The sequence below is a fragment of the Puma concolor genome, chromosome B1 (assembly GCF_028749965.1).
Source record: "Puma concolor isolate L17-30 chromosome B1, mPumCon1.1.hap2, whole genome shotgun sequence".
Taxonomy (NCBI): domain Eukaryota; kingdom Metazoa; phylum Chordata; class Mammalia; order Carnivora; family Felidae; genus Puma; species Puma concolor.
In genome coordinates, this window is record NC_141670.1 from 97,620,575 (window position 1) to 97,632,723 (window position 12,149).

At 41.7% G+C, this 12,149-nt stretch overlaps 2 protein-coding genes across 14 annotated transcripts in view; one reads left to right on the plus strand and one right to left on the minus strand.

Annotated features, from left to right (window-relative positions):
• Positions 1 to 10,672, minus strand: part of LARP1B (La ribonucleoprotein 1B) — a 125,773-nt gene extending 115,101 nt beyond the window's left edge. For 2 of the 5 annotated variants that reach the window (XM_086704249.1, XM_086704247.1), the window contains exon 1: positions 9,744 to 10,670. In XM_086704249.1, the coding sequence (XP_086560375.1) occupies positions 9,744 to 10,242 (499 nt within the window). In that variant the 5' untranslated portion in view covers positions 10,243 to 10,670. Of the gene's footprint in view, positions 1 to 9,743 lie in introns of all 5 variants that reach the window. The other 3 variants (XM_086704248.1, XM_086704246.1, XM_086704250.1) reach the window with 3 other exon arrangements.
• A 347-nt stretch (positions 10,673 to 11,019) lies between these two features.
• Positions 11,020 to 12,149, plus strand: part of MFSD8 (major facilitator superfamily domain containing 8) — a 153,156-nt gene continuing 152,026 nt past the window's right edge. For 5 of the 9 annotated variants that reach the window (XR_015250231.1, XR_015250229.1, XR_015250230.1 and 2 more), the window contains exon 1: positions 11,040 to 11,058. The gene's annotated coding sequence lies outside the window, so the exon portion shown is untranslated. Of the gene's footprint in view, positions 11,059 to 12,149 lie in introns of all 9 variants that reach the window. The other 4 variants (XM_086704253.1, XM_086704254.1, XM_086704255.1 and 1 more) reach the window with 3 other exon arrangements.

Here is a 12,149-nt window from a genome sequence, read left to right on the forward strand (position 1 = left end):
CTCTGTAAAAGTTTGTATAAGATTATCATGGTACTGGGGCACCTGGGTGGCTGTCAGAGCAGACCCTGCTTGGGATTCTCTCCCTCCCTCTCTCTCTGCCCCTCCCCACTCACACACTCTCTCTCTCAAAGTAAACAAACAAACTTAAAAAAAAAAAAGACTATCATGGTATCACCACTTGTCCCTATTTTGAATAAGACAGTGGTTGACAATGAAATAAATACATAAATAAAGAGAGATAGAGAAAGACTTACTCTCTAAATGAAGCTTTACAACTGTTTTTTAGTCTGGTTCGTTACTTAGCCAAGATGACCAGATGGCGTATCACCTAGCTAAACATGATCTAAAGTAAATATTGAAAAGTAGAATAAACTTGGTGTGCACAGAAAACACAATAATACAGCAAAACATGAATTCATAAAATCATAGCAATGACCAATTCATAGAATAAAATGAAGCAATCTTTCAGTTAAAACCCAGAAGCAGATTTTAAAAAGATACAGAGTACTTTTCAAAGGAAGAGAGATGAAGGATGAAGATATCGCAAGGGATGAAAATACAGGAATCTTGAATATTAAAGTAATTCTATTCCTAATGCAGAATAATGAGTACATAGTTACACGTATGTGCATGTATATACATATTTGTAAATGGGCATAAAGATAAAATATTTCATTAAGAAAAATTACAAAAAATGAGGGCAGGAAAACAAAGAACAATATTTGCCTGAACGCTATCCAGAATTTGACTGGAGTATGTTCTACATATACCATGTATTTTATGAAAGTTATACAATATCGGGGCAGTTGAGTGGCTCAGTCAGTTAAAATTCCGACTTTGGCTCAGGTCCTGATCTACAGTTTGTGAGTTCAAGCCCTGCATCAGGTTCTGCACTGACAATGTAGAGCCTGCTTAGGGATTCTCTCTCTCTCTCTGCCCCTCCTCAAATTGGGCGCACTCACGTGCGTACACTCTTGCTCAAACTCAAAAACATAAATAAAAGAAAGTTATACAGTATAGAGCATTTGGGGGACTTTCCCTCAACAAAGTGGAAAAAAATGTCCCAAAATATTGCTATGTTAAGTAAATTAAGTGCCCAGAAGTTACAAAATAAAGCTTTATACAAAATATTTGATGTAAAGTAGTAAGGGACAGGCCACACAAGCAGGTTTCATTTAGTTTTACTATAAATCAATTAGATATTAATAATCACAAAATTAAGGTCAGAAATTAAAGATAAAAATTATTCTGGGGGTGCCTGGGTGGCTCAGTTGGTTAGGCAACTGACTTTGGCTCAGGTCATGATCTCACAGTTAGTGGATTCAAGCCCCATGTTGGGCTCTGTGCTGACAGCTTAGAGCCTGGAGCCTGCTTCAGATTCTGTGTCTACCTCTCTCTCTGCCCTCCCCCAGCTCGCACTCTGTCTCTGCCTCTCAAAAATGAATGTTAAAAATAATTTTTTTAAATTATTCTGACTACATAAAAATAAACTTTTTAACTTTAATATTAAATGACACAAATTATTAACAAAATTTTTAAAAATACTTAAACATAACAGAGTTAATAATCTGTTGATTTAAAAACCGGGGGGCCTGGGTGGCTCAGTCGGTTGAGCATCTGACTTCGGTTCAGGTCATGATCTCGTGCCCTGTGAGTTGGAGTCCCGTGTCGGGCTCTGTGCTGACAGCTCAGAACCTGGAGCCTGCTTGGGATTCTGTGTCTCCCTCTCTCTCTGCCCCTCCCCCACTCATATTCTTGTCTCTTTCTTCCTCAAAAATAAACATTAAAAAAAATTTTTTTATTTAACCATGTATAAATAAAAATAAAACCCAGTACAGTTCCATACTCTACTCAGACATTGATTATAAGCTCTACTTAAAAGTGAGTAAGTTGGAAATATTTATTTCTTTGAACATTAAAAAAAAAAATTTTTTAATTTTTTTAACGTTCATTCATTTTTGAGACACAGAGAGAGACAGAGCATGAGCAGGGAAGGGGCAGAGAGAGAGGGAGACACAGAATCTGAAGCAGGCTGCAGGCTCTGAGCTGTCAGAACAGAGCCTGATGTGGGGCTCAAACTCACAAACTGCGAGATCATGACCTGACCCGAAGTCGGACACTCAACCGACTGAGCCACCCAGGCACCCCAGAACATTTAAAAAAATTTTAAGAGATTTTGATTTCAGCATATTCTTTTGGACTCAGAATTTTGAATTTTTTTTTTTTCAACGTTTATTTATTTTTGGGACAGAGAGAGACAGAGCATGAACGGGCGAGGGGCAGAGAGAGAGAGGGAGACACAGAATTGGAAACAGGCTCCAGGACCTGAGCCATCAGCCCAGAGCCCGACGCGGGGCTCGAACTCACGGACCGCGAGATCGTGACCTGGCTGAAGTCGGACGCTTAACCGACTGCGCCACCCAGGCGCCCCTCAGAATTTTGAATTTTTGTTTAAATTTTAAGCTCTCAACTTTAATTCCTCCTCAGGAAATATAATGGGAAAGCTTACATTTAACCCTGGGGAATTAATAATGCTTACATTTTAATGTTGTACCTTTATGTACACATTGTAATTGGGATGTTTATGTACATGTTATCAATATAATAATTTAATCACAAAGTATCTGACAAACTATGTTAGCCACTCTGGAAAAGGAAACAGTGATTTCTTAACATTTGTTACTAAACGGTCCTTATGAATTAATTTACTTTTCCAAGAGGAAGACTTTCCCAGAACATTCCTGTTCCCAAGTCCTCCCATGGAAATAGTAAGTTTCCTGATTAATGAGTTTAGGAAAAAAAAACAGAACCTACCAAATCAGCACCTTTCCTTTTTTTCCTTTAGGAACTAGCTGTCCACAAAAAGCAAGTATTGTAGGCTGCTTTTTAAATTTTTTTTTAAATTTATTTTAGAGAGAAAGAGAGAAAGATCACATGAAGGGGGAGAGAGGGAGGGAAAGGGAGACAGACAGAATCCCAAGCAGGCTCCTCGCTCAGAGCGCATCAGGGAAAGGGGGGTGGGGCCTCAATCCTATGACCCCAAGATCACCATCTGAGCAGAAACCAAGAGTCAAAAGCTTAACTGACTGAGCCACCCAGGTTCCACTGTAGGTTGCTTTTTCGTCTGTCACCTTCACAGGGACAGACTCCCCAACACAGATAGAGGGAGGACCTGCAGTTGCAATGCAACCAACTGTGTGGACACATTTGTCTAATTCCAAGTTCAACATGAGGAAGTCCTTTGTGCTGCTCACTTAAACAACCTCATTAACCCAGACTTTTTAATTTGAAAGGATGATACTAAGCTGCTAAATAAATAATCTATGTGAAAGATGAACAGATGATTTTAAAAAGAAATACAGGTGGTTTAGGCAAAATACGTGAAGTGGGGAGAGAGACAGTTTTCCAGTTATGGAATGAATAAATTACAGGAAAAGGCACAGTCTGATGGATACAGGCAATGACAACGTAACAGTGATGCAAAAGGACAGATGGTAGCTACACTTATGGTGAACACAGCATAACATATAAACTTGAAATCACTAGGTTGTACACCTGAAACTAATGTAATATCGTGTCAACTCTACTCAAAATATCATAATTAAAAATATATATGGGGCGCCTGGGTGGCTCAGGTCATGATCTCACTGTCCGTGGGCTCGAGCCCCATGTCAGGCTCTGTGCAGACCGCTCAGAGCCTGGAGCCTGCTTTGAATTCTGTGTCTCCCTCTCTCTCTGCCCCTCCCCCACTCATGCTCTGTGTCTCTCTCTCTCTCTCTCTCTCTCTGTCAAAAATAAACATTAAAAAGAATTTTTTTAATATATATAAACGGCCAAATATGAAATGGCATTCATTGCACTAATAAAGAAATGTAAAATAAAACACTTTTTACCTATCGTAATGACATGTGTAATCTATCATTTAAAACATGTATCTTTTAATAAAGCAATTCTATTTCTGGGAAATTACCTGGGAAGCGAGACAAGGTACAATGATGTCTGTATGTTTACTGGTGAGTTTGCTGATATAATCATATTTAAGTAAACAACCTATATCTACATTCATTAACATGGTATAGTTATATTACAGTATATCTAAACAAAAGAATGTAAAAGTTTTAGAAACAAGATAAATCTATATGCATTAACATGGAAATAGTCCATCACGTCTTAAATATAATTTTATATACACATAGGGAGAACAGGTAAAACAAGCCTACAAAAGGCTATTTTTAACTAAAATGGAGGAAATTGCCCTTCACGTTTTTAGAGAAAACATAAGCAACCCTAGAAAATTAAAAAACAAAATTTAAAACATATTTGTGCGTTTAAATTTGTACATAAAAATTTAAAATACATTTTTTTCCCAAACAGATGAAACCTAACAAATTTAAACTACTAGTGTTTTCAAGTATATATTAACATACATGAATGGTGTATGATCTTCATATCTCCCATTTTTCAAATATCACTGGTGAGACACTATATCAGTGCAACTTTTTGAGTAATATTCCAGTACCTTTAAAATGTTATTCTTTAACTCTGGGAATCTATAAGCTAATAATTCTAAATTAATAAGGAAAACAATTCATTTTAAGAGCTTTAACACTGGAAACAAAAATTGCAACAGTATTACCCAGTCAGGTAAATGCAACATCTTTAATTGTTAACAGATACTTATTATTTATTATACTTCATTGGGACTAAAATCCCTTGTTATTCAAACTGATCTATCAGCATCACTGAATCAATTAGGAACTTATTAAAATACAGAAATCTCAGGTCCTACAGAATCAGATCTGCATTTTAAAAAGACCCATGGTGGATTCCTGTGCACATTAAAATGAGAGTTGCTGGTATAATCTGTTCTTTAAAGGCAGACTATGGCTAACCCCATAAGAAAGATATCTTACACCATGACTGCATTTAATCATAATTTTAAAAGGTCAAAATTTTTTTCAAAATAATAAAATCCACAAACTGAGTACCATTTAAATGAAAGTCATCGTTATGGACAATATACAAACATCAAGAAGACACCCTTTGCCTCAAAGAACATTACAGACTAGAACTAGAGATAAAAACATGAATATGTAATCCCATTACAAGACACTTAGGGGTAATTTCTGTAAGAAAGCTGTGGACTATTAAGGAGAGTAGCTCAGTGAGACCAAGGAAGACTACATACAGGAGTCAGCATATGAACTTGTTTTTCAAGGATAAACAGAATTAAAACCGGGTGGGGTGTGGGCTAAATGGGTGATGGGTATTAAGGAAGGCGCTTGTTATGATGAGCACGGGGTGTTATATGTAAGTGATCAATCACTAATTCTAATTCTAAAACCAATATTACACTATATGTTAACCAGAATTTAAGTAAAAATTGGGGGAGAAAAGAATTAAAGAGATTGAGGATGAGCAAATAGGGCCTTCACCCAAAACACAGGGTACAAAGAAGAGAACATAAACAAAAAGCTAGAATGGTAGGATAAGACCAGATACATTATAGGCTCCCTCCCCATTTAAGTACTCTCTTCTTATGTTAACAACCAATAGAGAGATGTGTAGGATATTTAAGTAGTTTGCAGGGGCAGGGAGTGTAACATAATAGGGATAATTTTAGAGTTGCCTGGGTGGCTCAGTCAGTCAAGAGCCCAGAGTCCCAATCCTGGACACCTGGGTGATTCGGTCAGTCAAGCATCCAATTCTTGCTTTTGGCTCAGGTCATGATCTTATGGTTCATGGGTTCGAGCCCCAGCATCCAGCTCTGCCCTGACAGTGCAGAGTCTGCTTGGGATTCTCTCTCCTCTTCTCTCTCTGCCCCTCCCCCACTCATGCTCTCTGAGTCTATCTGAAAATAAATAAACAAACTTAAAAACTTTACTCACTTTTCATGACTATAATCATTAGCAAAGTTTTAATTAAGAAAATGCACTGGGGCACCTCGGTGGCTCAGTCGGTTAAGCATCCGACTTCAGCCCAGGTCATGATCTCGTGGTTGGTGAGTTCGAGACCCGCTTTGGGCTCTGTGCTGACAGCTCAGAGCCTGGAGCCTGCTTGGGATTCTGTGTCTCCCTCTCTCTCTGCCCCTCCCTAGCTTGCTCGCACTCTCTCTCTCTCTGTTAGAAATAAACTTAAAAGAAAGAAAGAAAGAAAATGCACTGTTACCAACATTACACTAATTTTAAGGGAAAATTGTAGTAAAATGCCATTTTACTACAGTAAATGTTTTAAAAAACATTTTTAAAACTATTTAATTCTCATATTCTAAAAGTGGAACTATCAATTTGTAGTCACTTTAGAGAGCAACTTGTCAACAAATATCTTGTTACCTAACAATTCCAGTTCTCATCTATCCTACAGAAAGTCAGACATGTATACCAGAAATATGTATAAAAATGTCGTTTAAGGGCATTCAACTCTTGATTTCGGCTCAGGTCATGATCCCAGGATCATGGGATTGAGTCAGTGGAGCTGGGTATGGAAGGGGGGGCAAGTTCAGTCATGGCTGAGCCTCTCTCTCTCTCTCTCTCTCTCTCTCTCCCTCCCCCAGTTCAAGCTCTCCTTCTAAAAAAATAAAATTAAAATAAATAAAATAAAAATGCTGTTTGAAACCAAGATGTCAACCAATAGGTAAATGGCTAAATGAACTATATCAATTATATTTATGGGCTCCTTGCCAGCAATTTTTAAAATTTAATTTTAAAAACTCACTTATTGTATAGTTACCTTTTTTTGGGGGTGGGGGGGTGGGGTAGGCTCCATGCTCAACATGGGGCCTGAACTCACAACCCTAAGATCTACCGACTGAGCCAGCCAGGCACCTCCCCCCCCCCCCATGCCTGGTTGGTGGGCTCAACCAATACTTTAAATGAAAAATGGATGATGATATGATGTTTTAAAAACATACACAAAACACTATATTTAGAAGGAACTGCATGGAAAGGTCTGAATATCAGTAAACAGGATATGTAAGGAGACATCAAAAGTTCTGTTTTTATAAGGAGGCTGTGTTTATGTATCATTCATATAACTTACTTAAAATGTTATTAGAGTAACAATAAGCTTATTTGAAGTTTCTAGGAAGCAGACATTAAGAGAAAGGACAGTTGATGAGGTCAGAGAAGAATAAGGATAAAAAAGATGGACAAATCAGTATTTTTATATACCATGTTTTCGTTGAGTAAAAGAACTGCAATAATACTAGAAAGCTGATTTTTGATATGCAAAATACAGTGATAGGAGCAGGTAAGAGATTAATAAAACCCACATTGTAATTTTAATAAAGGTCTCCAAAAGAAACCAATTACTTTAAAAAAGAAAACAATTACTTTCAACAAGAATTGGAGACAATTCTTTCGGGTCTGCTTACTGAATTCAAGACTGCAATGACACTATTCTAGGTGTCTCAGGTGGGCCAGGCTTTGGTTGAAAAGGCCTCACCTAGATTAAGAGAAACAGCAATACACAGGCCAAAATCATCCTACAAGTGGAATAAAGTGCCTCACAAAGGCTGAAGAAGCAAGAATGATTCACTTGCAGTTTCAACAGAGAAAATTCATGATTATCATGAATAATAATCATGATAATCCCCTTCATTTCCTATAATGTTTCTATCCCTGATGATAAACTTTCCGGCAAAATTTTGTGGATGGAATTCCTGTACCTCACTAAGAGGGTAACAGTAAATCCAGGTTTGGCCAGGACAAGCATGGTTTAAGTCTGTTATTCCAGCATAATTAATATCCTTCTCTTTCCCTCTCTACAGTATCCTGGTTTGTAGGATAAATTACACAGGCTCCCTACCAATAGATTATCCCTAATTTGCACCTACTCTAAACCTTAAAGGTCCTCTGCTATTTTATTGTTCTTTAAGTTGCAAATATGCTTAGGAAAATGGGAAGCCAAGGCACCCAGATTATAGATGACACTCTTATATTAACTGGAAGAGATGAATACATTCATTTCATTCATTTACAATGCCCAGTAAAATCGCCAGAAGTAGAACCCAAGTCTCTCAAAACAGTGCAATTTTTCTACACCATAATCTTTACACTATGACTACAAACAGAAGTTGTGGTAGAACAGCTTAGAGTCAGTATTGGGAAGTTTATAAAATTACTGCTCCAAATAGTAAAGAATAGTATTCCTGTAGGCACAGGATTCCAATAGGAAGAGTTGCCTACAGAGAGACATCAGCAAAATCAAAATTGCCATGAACCACAACATACCTCAAGCATTACCTTGTTCTTAACCTCCAATAAAGATTAAGATCCCCAATGAAGGCACCTGAAGTTAATTAAACTCTTAAGTAGTTTTCAAAAGGACATTTCCAATTAAAATTCCTAAGTCTTACCTTAAAAGTTTAAAAACCTGTCAAAATAATTTACAACCAAAAGACAGTTCATTTTTTGGTTAATTCACTGAATATAAATTACAATTACAAGTCTAGAAGTAGCGAGGTTGAACAGTCCATTAAGATTCATTAAGGCTTTCTTTCCCTTCGCTAAATGTATGGACATTATGCTTTAAGATTTGTTTCCTTCAGTTAGTGATAGTGAATAAATAGATCTTTACAGCTAGAAGAGAATGATGGTAATATTAAATTTAGAGCAAATTTTTAAGTAGTTTTTTCTGCAAGTGTCAACATTTATGAAGAATGAGGAGTATTACCATGCAAAGGCTAAAAAAAACTCAATTAACATCTCACTCTATTGGACTTCCTCTGAAGAAATGTTTATACCTGCAATATAAATGTAATTAAAACATTTTAATTACCTTATAATTATGCCATATTCTTGAACTCACTTGATTCTCACAACCCTGTAAACACACTCACATTTTCCCCATTGTATTGTTAACCTTCAATTTTAAGAAAAAGTGAAGATTTCCCAGTAAACAGCTGTAATTTCTATATTAAAAGTTCTATTGATTTACTAAGACTTAATTTACAAAATAAAACTAGGAGACACTGCTTTTTGTGTTGTTTTATTTTTTCCACTTAAACTTAAAAAAAAAAAAAAACTACAACCAAAATAAAGCACCTAGGGCCCTACTGTACTGATCAGCTTTCAAATGTTGAGGCTTAATCTAACCTCCTCTGAAGAGGATGGCTGCCAACCGAAGACTCCCATTTACCTAACATGCAACCCACTCTCATGTCAACTGTCCTATTCAATTATTTCCCACCACAATTTTGTTGGCAATTACTGTATAGTCTCATACTTAATATCACTACTTCTTGTTTTGAAAACGGAGATTTTCAGCTTATCAATTATTTCGCAATGAAAAAAACTACAATGGCGCTTCCACTGCTTATAAATAAATCCCCTGGCTCTGACTTGCTTCACCCCTTTTTTTTTACAAGTCCAAAAGTCCACAAAAACTTTTCTATAGGATGAACTGCATTATCTACCTAGTTTCCCCAAGTCACTAACACGTGGGGGGGGAGGGGAGGGGAGGGGGGACGGGGGCAAACTCAATCGAGGCCGCGCCAGGCGAGCGGCTCAGCTACTTTACTCCCGCTGTGCCCCCACCAGTCAAGGAGAAGCTGAGGTCCCACCTCTTCCTGCCGCTCCCTTCCCAGATGTCCATTTATGTAAATAGGCAAAGTGAATGACACCTTGGAACGAAATACCTCCGACTGACAGGGAAAGGAGGCCTGCCCTTCCCCCAGTCCTTCAACAGCCAAACAAATCATCCCTGCACACACCATCCCAGCTCCCACCGCAAAAACCACAGACCTGCCTCCAGGGTTTCCAGTGGGGACGGCGGCAGTCCCGTCCCGGCAGTGGACAGGTGCTGAGGAGGCTTTTTGGTCCAGGGGTTCTCCTTAGGCGGCGGCGGCGGCTGCAGCTTTTCCTCAGGGCCGGCCGCCGCCTCAATCTCCAGGACGTCCTCGGCCGGCAGGTCCCTCGGCAAGGGTGGCGGGGGTTCCCCACCGAAGGGGCCCCCGGGCCCGCGCGCCTTGTGCGCCAGGTGCAGCGCCAGGGGTCTCACGGGCACGGCCGCCTGGGGTACGCTGTACCCCAGCACCAGCGCGGGCGACGGCTCTCCCCGAGTCCCCGCGCTGATGGCTGTCGCGGCCCTCTCTTCACTCGCCGCCTCCTTGCCCTCCCGTTCGGGCGGGGACAGCTGCTCGGCCTGCCGACTCGCCGCTACCAACAGCGACTCCTTCTCAGCAGTCACCGTGGGTGGCTCCTCCCCAGAGTGAGCGCCGGGCACCGGGGCGCGAGCAGACATCGTCCCTTTGCCCCAGCCACCCCAGCCAGGGGGAGCCCGGGGCCAGGGAGCCCGACTGCCCGTCTTTCCGCCGGGGAACCGACTGGCTCCGGCCTGGGGCAGAAAACCCGAGAACCCGGCCGCCACCGCCGCCCGTGTCGGCCGACGCCGTACAAGCGCCCGGCGTGCCGCCGCCCCTCCCCGCGCGGAACGGAGCGCTAACCGCCCGCCGGCCCAGTTCGCCTCAGAGGCACACGCCCCGAGCCAGCCAACAAGCGCCAGGCGCCGCAGCCGGGAGCCGCGAGCCTTCACCTGGCGTGGGCAGCGGTGGACGCACTACAAGCAGGGGTGGAGGACCTCTAGCGGAGTCAAGGAGGCGCGTGCCCCTAGAGCCGGTAACTGCACAAGGGGGCGGAGGCGGGGGCGTGAAGGGGGCGGTCCCAGAGGGCAGAGCGGAGGCGGGGCCTCCCGAAGGAGCGTGACGTGGCTACTCACCGATTCCTGCTCTCGCAAGGAGGCTGCCCGCGGTGGTTGACGGACTAGCCGGTCCGGGTAACGCCCGGCCTAAGGGCCGACCCCGCCCCAGCGGCCAGCCGAGGGGGAGGGAAGGCAAACTGGACGATTCTTCTGCACGCGGGCTACCGCAGCCCCGACTGTGGGCGCAGGGGCGGGGCGCGCACAGGGCCTCTGTGACTCGCGGCGCCCTGGCGCCGCCCTCTGCAGAGTGCGGGCGAGGGGCGGGGCGGGCTACGCACGTGGCGCCGGAGGGTGGGGGGGCGGGGCGGTCGCTTGTGCCCCAGGCCCTGACGGAGAATTGAACCGAGGCGGGAGAGGATGGTGGGTAGTCTCCGCCACCTACCCTGGGGTGATTTTCTTGCGGACCGGTGTCCCGGACTCTGCGTTAGACCCTTCGCTCCGTGAAAGTTTCCCCCTGAGGATTTGGGGCGCTGCGATCCCTTTTAATCCCGAGCCACGTCCAGAATGGAAATTGTGTAATTTGTAGGTAACTGTTTATGAAACCTTTGCCCAGGGAGTCGGTTTAGTGCACTTCCCTACCCTTATTTCCAACCCTCGAACTGAAATACATTTAAAATGCTCTTGAGGAAAACAAATGGTTAGTATTTCGCCGGCTTTTTGTTGTTGTTACAAGTTCCTTTGATTTGTAGAGATAACACTTGTTTACAAAGTAACCATGTTTCCTAATATTTTTTCCTGGAATAGACATATTTTAAAAGGTACAAATATGTATTGATTAAATCCAATAAGAGCTTTCTACTTGGCAGTCACATTCAGTGAATGATGATATTGGTTTCATAGGCATGTATTTATAAGTTAATTAATGTTTATGTTCCTGTGCAAGGTCGCTGAAAATGGGTTTGACCCAGTGAAAATTTTTTCACCAAAGAACACCCCTCCCTCAAAAACAAGAAAAAAAAAAAAAAACTGTACCTGGCCATTTGTCTGCACTTTGGCAATGGGTCCCTCCTAGCTTCCTTGAGAGCTGACAAGCTAGGCAGAAAGCTTGTAAGGGACTCCTTTCCCAGGGGGTCTCCCTTCAGTCACATTAATTTCCAATTTATCTGACCCTGAGCAACCTTCAGGACCCATTACCAGTTGAATAAGGATTGTACTTATATTTCCAAGGAGGCCCCATCTTCACTAGCTCCATTATTGGTAAAGCCTTGTTTTGTTAACTATCAACTAGCTGCTCTTCCTGTTAGAATCAGCCTTTTGGAGTCCTGCCAGGTAATACTTGGCTTTGTTTACAAAAGGTCAGCAACAAGTTCACACTGGAAGTGACTGAGAGAACACATTCTATTTTACTATCTGTTTCAATACAGGTGGATTAAAGACTGATTCTGTTGAGGAAAAGGTTATGTGGAATGGTGTCTGAAGTTAGATTCATATGGGCTACCTAACCATGGTTG